Raw genomic sequence first — 12,795 nt, forward strand, 5'->3', positions numbered from 1 at the left:
GGGGAGGCAGCGGGGGCAGATCCTGGGACTTCCCTGGGTGCTCCCTCTCCCCGTGTGAAGTAATCTGGGGTACTTCCTGCGGCCGGTGGCTGAGGACAGGTCTTGTGTTACAGAGGTTGGAAAACTCAGTGGATATTAAAGTTAGGCAACGCGCAGAGTGAGACCTAAAGTGGGCTTTTTACTTTCTCTTGGGCCTGTGAGGGAGTCTGTTTATTAAAAGGAAGGTTTATTTCACGGATTTTTAAAACACGCCTTTTCTCACACCGGAGCCTCAGAGCAGGCTGGCAGGCGCCTCCCTGGGCTGGACGCCACAGGCAGTGGCGCTGGGACAGCCCCCTTAGTGACCCCCGGGAAGGGCCAGAGGCACCAGCACCAAATGCTCTACCTCACTGGCTGTCAGTGAATGTTCCTCTTAGAGGATGAACAGATGGGAGAATTTTTGGTAGCTGAGGTCCTGAGTGTGATAAGGGACTCACGACATTCAGCCAAAGGAGCTTTCCCACTTCGTCTGTCGAGTGAGAAGTTGTGTCTTCGTTGTTAAACTTTTGTTTTCTCGTTGATAGGAGGCTCGTATTAAACTGCTGCCTGCTGGCAGTCCATTTCCAGATTCTTGGAGTCCCAGGGTCTGTCTTGCCGCAGAGCCCCAAAGGGAAACTGCAGACCCACATCTGTAACGATTCTCTCCTACGTGTGCCTTTGACACATGTTCTTAGCCCAGGAAAACAGGTTGTGGGCTCTGCCGGGTCCCCCCACGAGGGGCTCTGACCCACAAGGCAGCCCGGGTTTGCCAGAGCAGAGTTCAGCCTGCGTCGGGCGGCCTCGAGCGGCGGAAGAGCCTGCGCAGCGGTGTCCGCCCCCAAGGACGCGGCTAGCGCCGGGAGCCGGCCCGCGAGAGCCGTTCCCCTCTAACGCCGTGTCCGCGTTCTTTCCGCTGCAGGGAAGGGCATCGCGCCGGCCCCCGGGCCGCGGAGGCCGAGCTTCGAAGGAACAGGCGACCCCTTCCCGCCCTACCATCAGATGAGCGGGGCAGCCTACGAGGGCAGCGGTCCCCTGGAGGAGGTGCCCCGGCAGTACATGGACTTTCTTTTCTCCGGAAGCGCGCGCAGCGTGCCCGGCGGCCATCAGCACCAGCCCAAAGGCTACGCGGCCAACCTGGAGTCCGCGGGGATGAGCTTCCCGGTGGCCGCGCCGGCGGGCCAAGCCCTCCCGCTGCAAGGCCCCCCCTACAGGCCGCACCTGCTGGTGCCGGGGGAGCCGCTGGGCTACGGCCTCCAGCGCAGCCCCTCCTTCCAAAACAAGGAGGCGGGAGCGTACGCGAGCCCGGCCGCCAAGGGCCCCGCGGTGCAGGTGCAGGTGCAGCCGGGCGCCGGCCACGCGTTTCCGGCCGCGGGAGCGGCGGCCGGTCTGTACCTGCCCCACCCGCACCACAAGCAGGCCCACCAGGTGCACGTGATGGGCTCCCGGGGCCAGGTGTTCGCCAGCGACAGCCCCCCCCAGAGTCTGATGGCGCCCTCCAGGAACAGCCTCAACGTGGACCTGTACGACCTGAGCGGCGCCCCGGTCCAGCAGTGGCCGGCCTCCACCCTGTCCCGCCGCGACTCTCTGCAGAAGCCGGGCCTGGAGGCACCCCCCCGCCAGCACGTGGCCTTCCTGCCCGAAGGCCCGGTCCCCAGCAGGACCAACTCCTTCAACAGCCACCAGCCGCCCGTGGCCGTGCCCATGCGGGCGGGCGTGCCCGGCAAGACGGAGCCCTCCGTGCCCTCCCCCAACACCATCACGGCCGTGACGGCCGCCCACATCCTGCACCCGGTCAAGAGCGTGAGGGTGATGCGGCCCGAGCCCCAGACGGCCGTGGGGCCCTCGCACCCGGCCTGGGTGCCCGCGCCCGCGCCCGCACCCGCGCCCGCGCCCGCGCCCGGGGTGGAGGGTCTGGACTCGAAGGACGAGCACTCCCTGCCGCTGGGGGGCGCCGGTGCGTACCCGCTGGACGTGGAGTACGGCGGCCCGGACCTGAGGTGCCCGCCCCCGCCCTACCCCAAGCACCTGCTGCTGCACAGCAAGTCCGAGCAGTACGACGTGGACGGCCTGTGCGCCGGCGTGGAGCAGAGCCTGCGGGGGGGCCCGGCCGCCGAGCCCGCCGACCGGAGCGACAAGAGCCACAAAGGCGCCAAAGGGGAGAGGCCGGGGAAGGATAAAAAGCAGATCCAGACCTCTCCTGTCCCCGTTCGGAAAGCCAGCAGGGACGAGGAGAAGAGGGAGTCGCGCATCAAGAGCTACTCACCGTATGCGTTCAAGTTCTTCATGGAGCAGCACGTGGAGAATGTCATAAAAACCTACCAGCAGAAGGTCAACCGGAGGCTGCAGCTGGAGCAGGAAATGGCGAAAGTAAGCTCTCCTCGGGTTCCCGCCGCCGGCCCGGCTCTTCTCTAAATTGGCGGTGGCGCTCACAGCGGAACCTCTCTTTTGCTTCTGCTTTGCCCCGTTATTACAAACGGTTCGCGTCCCGGGGCGATGGTGTGGTTATGGGGCCAACAACTTGGAGGGATGACCGGTGGTGCAGGCTCCCTCACGGGTCCCCCCGGCTCTGTAGGGGGGCCGTGAGCACTGCGCCTGACCCAGCCGGTGGGCACGTGACCACGGCGATATTTTTATTTCATTTTCTTTCATTTCATCTTGCTATTTTATTTTACTTATTTGTTTTACTTCCTTTCACTCATTTTATTTTATTTTTTGAGAGAGAGAGTGGGAGAGCGTGCGTGCACATGCAAGCAGGGGAGGGGCAGAGGGGGAGAGAGAGAATCCTAAGCAGGCCCCGTGCTCCGTGCGGCAGCCTAAAGCGGGGCTCAATCCCACAACTTTGGGATTATGACCTGAGCCGAAATCAAAAGTCACACTCAACCGGCTGAGCCACCCAGGCGCCCCAGCAAATAGTATTTTAAATATACCTTAGTTGACACTAAACTGCTAGAGAAGGTAATTAATGAAATGATTTAAATTAAAATCTTACAGTAAATTTAAATCACACAAAGCCAGCGATTTCAAATTCTAAAAATCAGATCTGTGCTCTTACTTTCTGCTGCCCCATTTTCATTGACTTTTCTTTGTTCCCATTTTCCCTGAGCTGTTAAAATATTAGATTGCGCCGAGAGTCCGGGGAATGCTGTGGTCTGCTTTGCCAACGGTGTTTGTTTCTAGAGGTTTCCTGAGAGCCTAAAGTCGCCGGTTTTGTCCTCCCTTTAGAGTCCAGATTTGTGTCTACATAAGTAGATGAAGAGCAAACCCAGTTGTTGTCTTGCTTGTAGTATACTGGACCCATACGTGTTCTTGGTTCTGTAAATCGAGTCAGGACCCTCGCGGTTCTCAGCTGTCCCCCGCCCTGGCTGTTTCCTCCCGTGGGCTCCTCTGACGTGACTTCCTTGTTCCCCTTCTCCACAGGCTGGACTCTGTGAAGCTGAACAGGCACAGATGAGGAAGATCCTCTACCAGAAGGAATCTAACTACAACAGGCTGAAGAGGGCCAAAATGGATAAGTCCATGTTTGTGAAAATCAAAACCCTGGGGATCGGTGCCTTTGGAGAAGTGTGCCTTGCTTGTAAGGTGGACACGCACGCCCTCTACGCCATGAAGACCCTCAGGAAGAAGGACGTCCTGAACCGGAATCAGGTGGCCCACGTCAAGGCCGAGAGGGACATCCTGGCTGAGGCAGACAACGAGTGGGTGGTCAAGCTCTACTATTCCTTCCAAGACAAGGACAGCCTGTACTTCGTGATGGACTACATCCCGGGGGGGGACATGATGAGCCTGCTGATCCGGATGGAGGTCTTCCCCGAGCACCTGGCCCGGTTCTACATCGCAGAGTTGACCCTGGCCATTGAGAGCGTCCACAAGATGGGCTTCATCCACCGAGACATCAAGCCAGACAACATTTTGATAGACCTCGATGGTCACATCAAACTGACGGATTTTGGCCTCTGCACTGGGTTCAGGTGGACTCACAATTCCAAATACTACCAGAAAGGTATTGTCCTAGATACGCCGCACCCACCTTCTACGTCTAGATAGGACCAGACTCAGGCAGCTGTTTCGCCTCCTGGTGGCTCCTGGGCATTTTGAAATTATCTGTTCAATATAACTTAGCGTGACCTCCTTTTCTCCCTAAAGCAGTAGCATGGTACGTGTAAAAGAAGTGTTTTGAAGTTAACGGATTTAAGTTTTACTGTAGCATTTTTAGGACAATAGTCTACGGGGTGTCATGGGAACGTGGTTAGGAACCATCGCTCTGCCCTTATAAAATGAGCCTTAAAAGTCTCACCACCTCGCAAAAAGTCCTAATAGCGAACGTGAATGTGTCCATAGGCGTCAGTAAGTCCAGGTGAAGGTATAGACTAGGCAGGTTGGGTGTAACTCCATCTGCTGTAGGTCTGCCGGCCGTTATCTTATTTATGGCTCAGTTTCTGGAAGTAGTGCTCTTAATGCCATGGCTCAGGCTTCTGTTACTTTTTTTTAACCTTACTTTTTTTTTCTCAGTAATCTCTACACCCAACGTGGAGATCAAACTCACAATCCCAAGATCAAGAGTTGCACGCTGTACGGACTGAGCCAGCCAAGAGCTCTTCTATTTTTTAACTCAAAACTAATTCTATACGTTTAACTCGTTCCCATTTTCTGGTATTTCAGTCACTTTTGTTTATCTTTTTTAAACCCTCTCATGCTTTTGCATGGTTCTCTTGAAACACGTCCTGTCCAACAGGTAGTAGGCTTCTGAGACTGGCCTGAGTGTTACGCATGACGTCCCCAAGTTACGTGAGCCTTTTTCCACAGCATCACACTGCTACCCCGCGTAGCACCCAGCTCGTCATCGCTTCATCTGTCTTTTTTTTTTTTAAGTTTATGTATTTGTTTTTGAAAGAGAGAGGGAGAGAAAGAGAATCCCAAGCAGGCTTTGTGCTGTCAGCGCAGACCCCGACACGGGGCTCGAACCCACGAACCGTGAGATCACGACCTGAGCTGAAACCAAGAGTCAGATGCTTAGCCAGCTGAGCCACTCGGGCGCCCCTCGTGTGTTCCGTCGTAGTGTTTGTGTTTCCTCACGGCTCCTCACGGCTCGAGTCTCAGACCCAGGAATCACAGGCCACCCCTGCAGAGCAGTTGGGGAGGATTCTTTCTCTTAACATGCGGGGAGCTGAACCGAATTACTTTCCCCTTTGAAGTTGTGGATTTGCTGCGTTGTTGAACAGTGCAAATTCACCTGGGTTTTTATTCTCTTCTTTGACTGCCGCTGATTCCGGGGTGAAAGGGAGCCACGTCAGACAGGACAGCATGGAGCCCAGTGACCTCTGGGACGACGTGTCTAACTGTCGATGTGGAGACCGGCTGAAGACGCTGGAGCAGAGAGCCCGGAAGCAGCACCAGAGGTGTCTGGCCCACTCCCTGGTTGGGACCCCAAATTACATCGCACCGGAAGTGCTGCTGCGAAAAGGTACGCGCTTCCGGCCACAGCCACGACCTCTAAGAGTCTCTAGCTCCAGCTTTCTGAGACTCCGAATAGTCTCGTTGTATGTTTATCCTCATGGAAGCCTGAGAGGGAAACGATTTCCTTAACAAGCAGGCCTCCAGCGCACCGCGCGTCGGTTCTGTAGCTGCTCTTGCTTCCGGCGTGAAAGACGACGTCCGCCATTAGGCCTGCCTCGCTAGCCCCTCCTTGGGCCGGGAAGGGATGGAGTGGGTGTAGGGTGTGGAGTGGGCGTGGGCTTTCCGTCTAGACCCCAAGAGAAATCTCTTGGCACCTGGTTTTTAAGAACCAACCGTGAGGTCACCCGGACGCTTCTCGGTCTGCCTGAGCCATACTCTCGCTTTGACTCTTCCTTGCCCGGGCTCCCAGCTGCTCCTACCAAATTCCACTGGTTGTCCAGTATGTCAGAACACAAATAGTGTCTCCCTCCGCTTCTCTCTGCTAGTCCAGGATCGCTGGAGGGTGACATTTGGGGACGGTGGTGCGCATAAAAGTACAAGTGTTCGGTAAGATCGGCCTCCGTGTGGATGCTGTGTTCTACCAACGACGGCATTTGGTTGAGTACAGGAGGAACCTTTCAGTGATCAGTCGCGTGGCTCACGGCCACGGTGTGATAGTCCAGGGATCGGTGACCTGTCCTTTCACACGTGTGGTTTCGGGTCTATGGAGTCTGTTCGGACCCGAGTTTTCTCGGTCGGCCGTGGAAATCCAAGGCAAATCACCTAACCGCTCACTCAGAGCCACTGGCGTCACAAGAACTGCCTTGAGAGGTGGTTGTGATGATCAGCCTCACCGCCCAGTAACGGCCTCATTCTCTCCTTCCTGTGGCAGCGTCTCCCCCATCCCCTTCCCACTGTCTGCAGCACCCCAACACGTGCAGGAGTCCGGGAACTAGGGGGCAGATTTCCCCTTCTCCCCCACCCCCACCCCCCTGCCTCCAGTGCCAGGCTGGGGTGGAAGGCGTGGGACGGAGGGAGAACAGAGTTGGCAAATGCTGCTGGCGGGTCCCAAGGCCCAGTTCAGGTTAGCGGGGACGAGGTGACACCAAGACTGGAGCATAGCTGGGACTGGGATGCAGAGCTTTGAAGGAAAAGTGAGAGAAGATCAAAGAAAAATGAGCCTGTCCTCCTGCCTCGGTGAGGCTGGTCCTGTCCAAGCCGCAGGGTGCCCCGGCCTCAGCTGCCGCATCTCGGGAGCTCCGTGACCAAGGGCCTGGCTCTGGTAGCGCCTCATGCTGGGTCTCAGGGGACAGTTGTTTCCTTTGCCAAAGGGCACTCTGTCTCTTCCTCTTCTCGTCCCTCACCTCCTTCCAAAACTGACTTCGCCAGCGTCCCCGGGAAGCCCTCACGACTGGCCGCAGCTGACCGTTCACCAGTGTAGCACTGTTTTTCAGTCAGTACTCTTTTCATTTGTGTCTTTGTGTCCTTTAAGAACCTAAAATCCCGGTTGCAATGTTACTAACAATAATAATAATCTTTTAAGATGAAGAAGTCTTATTACAAAAGCATCCCGTGTGTATCACAGACGAATGAGAGAAAATAAGAGGAAATCTGTCAGGTCCCTGGCAGGTGTCCCATCCAGCCTTCTGTTCTGAGCCACAAAACATGTACGCTGCGTGAACGCGCTTTCCCCTTCACAGCAAATTAGTATTGGAGACTTTCCCCAAATTCTTCTCTACGAGTCATGCATGCCCGTGTTGGAATTGAGTGAGCCTTTGTCTTTCAGGGTACACGCAGCTCTGTGACTGGTGGAGTGTTGGCGTGATTCTCTTCGAGATGCTGGTGGGACAGCCACCCTTCTTGGCCCCGACTCCCACGGAGACCCAGCTGAAGGTAGGAACGAAGCAGCCCCGTGCAGGAGGCATGCACCTGCTTGCTGCAAACACGCGTGGTTTTCTGATGAAGCCCCGAATGTCTGGTCAACGTTGGACCTTTTATTCTGAGTAGCGTAGGAGTGTCAGTTGCATGCTGTCAAAGTGTTACTGTTATCAGCTCTATAAAATTTTTGTTTAATCAAGTGAAGCCACACCGTTAGACCCGTGTACCTCCATTTTCTGTCGCCACCTGTGCCTACCGGGCAAAAGACACTGAAACCTTTAGGAACTGGATTTAAAGAAATCAGTTGTTTGGATGTTTTATCAACAGTAATCTGTTCGCAGATTATCAACTATGCGGTCAGGCTTGCAGTACGTATTTCTAATATTAATTTGAAATAATTAAGTCCTCTGTCCATCATTTAATACTAAATAGTTTTAGAATGGTAGCTATTTAGGAGCACCTGGGCGGCTCAGTCAGGCATCCGACTTCGGCCTGGGTCATGATCTCACGGTTCATGAGTTCAAGCCCCACGTTAGGCTCTGTGCTATCAGGGCGGAGCCTGCTTTGGATCCTGTGTCCCCCTTTCTCTCTCTGCCCCTTCCCTGCTCGCCTGCTCGTGCTCTCTCCAAAGTAAATAAGCATTTAAAAGGAGTGATAGCCATTTGTCCTCTGATATAAATGAGTTGATTACTTAAGAAGGATTGAATTGAGAATCTGATGGAATCTTTGGAACCTCTTTTTTTTTTTTTTTTTTGAGAGAAGAGCATGTGTGTGTGAGCAGGGCAGGGGGAGAGAGAGACAGAGAGAGAGAGAGAATGAATCTTAAACAGACTCCACACCCAGCACAGAGCCCAGTGCGGGGCTCCATCTTGAGACCTTGAGATCATGACCTGAGCCAAAATCAAGAGTCGGACACTTAACCGACTGAGCCGCCCAGGCGCCCCTGGTACTTCTTTGAACTTACCCACCAGCATGCGTGTTTACTAACAATTCCGTGAAGTATTCGTGTGTCCCAGAGTCTGTGTTAGACCCTAAATTAATGATCCCTTATTTAGCAAAACCCTAAATGAAGGCTTAGTTTCCACTCTGGTAACAATAAAATTGGAATTTGACATTATCTGCATCCTAATTGAATTGCCAAACCAGCCACTAATTTACTAATTTGCCTGCGTGATGATAACCCAATATTTTTATTGTGATAAAATTTACCACTTTAACCAGCTTTAATTTTACAGCCCAGTGGCATTAAGTGCACTCACAGTGTTGTGCGACTCTAACCGCTACCTGTCTCCAGATACTTTGATCCTCCCAAACAGAAACTGTACCCAGGGAACAGCAGCTCCCCATTCCTGCCTCCTCCGGACCCCGTAACCCCTCTTCTGGTCTCTGGGAAGTTGCCTGTTTGAGGCACCTCATTTCACGACTGGCTTCTTTCCCTAAGCATCATGTCTTCAGAGTTCATCCACGTTGTAACATGTGTCACAACTTCCTTCCTTGCTGAGGCTGAGGAATATTCCGTTGTGTGTGTAAACCACATTTATTTACCCGTCATCTGGTGGTGCACACTTGGGTCGTTTCTACCTTTCGGCTGACGCGAAGAACGTATTCAAGAATCTGCGTCCCTGCTCTCATTTTTGCAGCTTTATACCCAGAAGTGCGATGGCCAGATCACAGGGTCATTCTGTGTTTAACGTTTTGAGGAGCCACTAAACTGTTTGGTACAGTGGCTGCCTGATCGTACACGTCCGTCACCAGTGCACAGGGTTCCAGTCTCTTCCGTCTTCATCGACTTCCTTTAAGTTGTCATCCTGTGGGTGTGAGGTGGTATCTTATTGTGGCTCTGATTTATATTTCCCTGATGATTAGCAACTGAGCCTTTGTTCGTGTGCTTATTGGACATCTGTACATCTTCTTTGGAGAATGTCTATTTAAGTCTTTTGCCCTGTTTAAATCGTTGTTTTTGTTGTTGAATTGTAGGAGTTCTTTATATATTCTGGACATTAATCCCTGATCAGAGAAACACTTTGCAAATATATTTTCCCATTCTGGGAGTTACCTTTCCACTCTGTTCATGGTGTCCTTTGGTGCATAAAAGTTTGAAATTTTGCTGAAGTCCATTTCAGGTACTTTTTTGTTGCCTGTGCTTTTGGTGTCTTCCAAGAGATCATTGCCATATCTAATGTCATGAGTATTTTCCCATTTTCTTCTATGACTTTTACAGTTTTCTGTTACAGTTCTATGACTAGAACATCTACTCAAGTTCAGACCAGCCCCCCCACCTATACACTCAGCTACCTCCATGCCTCACCCAGTGCCCCCTCACCCCGGCCCGTAGCCCATTAGTTTGGCCTTGCTTTACCCCGACTCTGAGTATAGATGATAAAGAAGGCCCTTCAGTTTCCTCTTCACGGTAGCCACGTTTCGTAACCAGTATATTTGCCGAACATGTCGATGGCTAGTCTGTGCAGTTGACTGTGAACATGAGGCGAAGGCCACAGGGCCAGCACCTTTATTCTCCTTCTCTGTAGGGTTGCCTTGTTTGTTTGTTTGTTTAACTGACACTCCAGCTGAACATGTCTCAGCCGGAAGTACTGAATGAGAACCGTGATGATTCTCCCAGAGGGTCAGCCTCTTCGTTCTTACGGAAATCACAAAATTCTCCCGCTGACGTGTATTCCTGATCCAAGAAAATCCGTGTCTTTTGGTCTGTATTTGGCTTCATGCCCCTCTGCCTTAGCCGGTGAGCCCCCTCCTCGGCGGCACTGGCCTTTGACAGCTGCTCAGGGTGGCGCCGGTGCTCCTGTTCTAATCGTTCTCCCATCACGAAGGTGAAAGTATTTAAAAGCCACCTCGTCACGTAGGCTCACAACGGCCTCACGTTGACCGTGAAAAGCGCCCAGAGAGGAAAACTTTGGTTCTGTCGTCTCTGCAGGTGATAAACTGGGAGAACACGCTCCACATTCCAGCCCAGGTCAAGCTGAGCGCCGAAGCCCGGGACCTTATCACCAAACTGTGCTGTGCTGCTGACCAGCGCCTGGGGAGGAACGGGGCCGACGATCTGAAGGCCCACCCCTTCTTCGGGGCCATCGACTTCTCCAGTGACATCCGGAAGCAGCCGGCCCCCTATGTGCCCAAGATCAGCCACCCCATGGACACCTCCAACTTTGACCCCGTAGACGAAGAGAGCCCTTGGAACGACGCTAGTGAAGACAGCACTAAGGCCTGGGACACGCTCACCTCTCCCAACAACAAACACCCTGAGCACGCATTTTACGAATTCACTTTCCGGAGGTTCTTTGATGACAACGGCTATCCCTTTAGGTGCCCAAAGCCTTCGGGAGCAGACGCTTCACAGGCCGAGGACTCTGACGTGGAAAATTCCGATACGGGGGATCAGACCGAAGGGTGCCAGCCAGTGTATGTGTAGACTCTGCTCCGCCGACGCCCTGCCTCCGCGGGGGCCCGGGGGGCCCGCGGCCGTTCTCCCCGCAGGCCCGGTGGACAGCTGAGCTCAGCCGCGTTCAAGGTGGGTTGAGTCTGGCAGCGGAAGTTCTGGTCTTCGCCAAAACCCCCAAAAGAAACAAGAAAGCTTTTTACGCGAGGACTCAAGCCTAACAGGTTCCGAATGATGGGGGTGGGGGGCGGGTGTCAACATTGCTTTCAATTGGCTTTCGAGGACCTTCACTGCATTAAAACAATATTTTTAAAACTTAGTACAGTTTAGAAAGAGCACTTATTTTGTTTATAGCCATTTTCTTACTAAATTATAGGGATTAACTTTGACAAATCATGCTGCTGTTATTTTCTACATTTGTATTTTATCCATAGCACTTATTCACATTTAGGAAAAGACATAAAAACTGAAGAACATGTGATAAGAAATCTCTGTGCAATAACGTGTAAAAAAAAAAAAAAGATAACACTGTTCTGATATTACTGATGCCATTTTATTCACACAATGGTTTTTGTTTTATATTTTTTCCCACATTTCAAAATTGTGATATAATGTTAAAAGCTGCTTTTTTTTTTTTTTTTTTTTTTTTTGCTTTTTGCATATTATAGTATAATAGAAAGTGTGAGCAAGGTGATCATGTGGGTGTGATTTCAGATGTCTGGTGTGTAGAGAGTACTGCATGAGCAGGGTTTTTCTATTATAAAATTACCATATCTTGCCATTCACAGCAGGTTCTGTGAATATGTTTTTACTGAGTATCTTTAAATGAGATGTTCTAGACAGTGTGCTGATAATGTATCGTGTGGGTGACTTCTTCGCTATGATTGTAACCCTTACTGTTTTGTTAAAGAAACGCAGATGTGTAACAGAAGCGATCTTTGTGTGTGTGTCTTGGGGGGCAAACTTCAACATTTGTCATATACTAAACTCGTATACATCAAAAGGGATTAATTTAGCCATGCCAAAAATTTTAAGTTCATCCTGGGACTGTGTCCGTTTCGCTCGTCCGGACACTCTCACTGGCATCGCTGACACGTGGAACCCAGTGGCTGCGACCTACTGCCACTGAGAGGTTTCGTGACGTCGTTCCTCCTGTGGTCTTGGACAGCTGAGGTGTTGCTACCAGGATGAAATTTAGTTCTTCCACATTTGTGTGTGTGTGTGTGTGTGTGTGCGTGTGCTTTGAAGTATCAAACTTAACTGGGTTTTAACAGTACATTTTTCTAATCTTTGTAAAACAGCAAGGATTATTCAAAGTGACATTGGAATAAAAAAAAAAAAATGAAGCCATACATATTTTCTTAGAAGTGTAGATGTATATATAACTACATAGATAAACACACCAAATATTCCTTTTTTCAAATTAGTATGGTTCCTATTTAAAGTGATTTATATCTGAGTTAAAAGTTCAATTCTTTTTTGCTTTTTAAAAACCTGACGCATCGTATTTTTCATTATATTATTCCACATATTTTTCCTCGAAGTTTTTAGCATAACGTATCCATTATTTAGTGTATATCTAGGCAACAACACTTATAAGTTTATCAGTGTCTAAACGAAACAAACAAACAAAACTGTACTGGTTTACATTGTATGAATGGCAAATTCTGAAGTCTGCTGTGCTTGTACTGTGACTCAGTATTTTCGCTATTTTGTAGTAAAGCCCGTTATTTACAGCGCTCTGACATACTTTCATGTGGTAGGTTCTTTCTCAGGAACTCAATTTAACTATTATTTATTGATATATCATTGCCTTTGAAAAGCTTCTACTGGCACAATTTATTATTAAAAGTTTGAATCCAAATCCCTTGATGTCACGTCGTGCTGAATTTGTAACTTCCCGCTTTAATCTGTGACTTGCTTCCCAGTGACCCGTGTGCGGCTAGGGTTGCCAGCTGCTGGAGGCACTGTCACGAGAGGGGAGGGACGGGCGCCGCCCAGACCGGGGTTGGGGGGGGGGGGGGAAGCTGGCTCAGGAAGGAAGGGTCTGAGGTGTGGCAAAAATGGGCTTT

At 51.3% G+C, this 12,795-nt stretch overlaps 1 protein-coding gene across 2 annotated transcripts in view; it reads left to right on the top strand.

The window, feature by feature from the left end:
- The window catches only part of LATS2 (large tumor suppressor kinase 2), a 76,094-nt gene extending 63,507 nt beyond the window's left edge, over nucleotides 1–12,587 (top strand). For both annotated transcript variants that reach the window (XM_078447667.2, XM_060637558.3), the window contains 5 exons: nucleotides 938–2,385; nucleotides 3,436–4,018; nucleotides 5,297–5,479; nucleotides 7,238–7,344; nucleotides 10,262–12,587. In XM_078447667.2, coding sequence (XP_078303793.2) covers nucleotides 938–2,385; nucleotides 3,436–4,018; nucleotides 5,297–5,479; nucleotides 7,238–7,344; nucleotides 10,262–10,756 — 2,816 coding nt within the window. In that variant the 3' untranslated portion in view covers nucleotides 10,757–12,587. The remainder of the gene's footprint in view (nucleotides 1–937; nucleotides 2,386–3,435; nucleotides 4,019–5,296; nucleotides 5,480–7,237; nucleotides 7,345–10,261) is intronic.
- The last annotated feature ends 208 nt before the right edge of the window (nucleotides 12,588–12,795 follow it).

The sequence above is a fragment of the Panthera onca genome, chromosome A1 (assembly GCF_046562875.1).
Source record: "Panthera onca isolate mPanOnc1 chromosome A1, mPanOnc1 haplotype 2, whole genome shotgun sequence".
NCBI lineage: Eukaryota > Metazoa > Chordata > Mammalia > Carnivora > Felidae > Panthera > Panthera onca.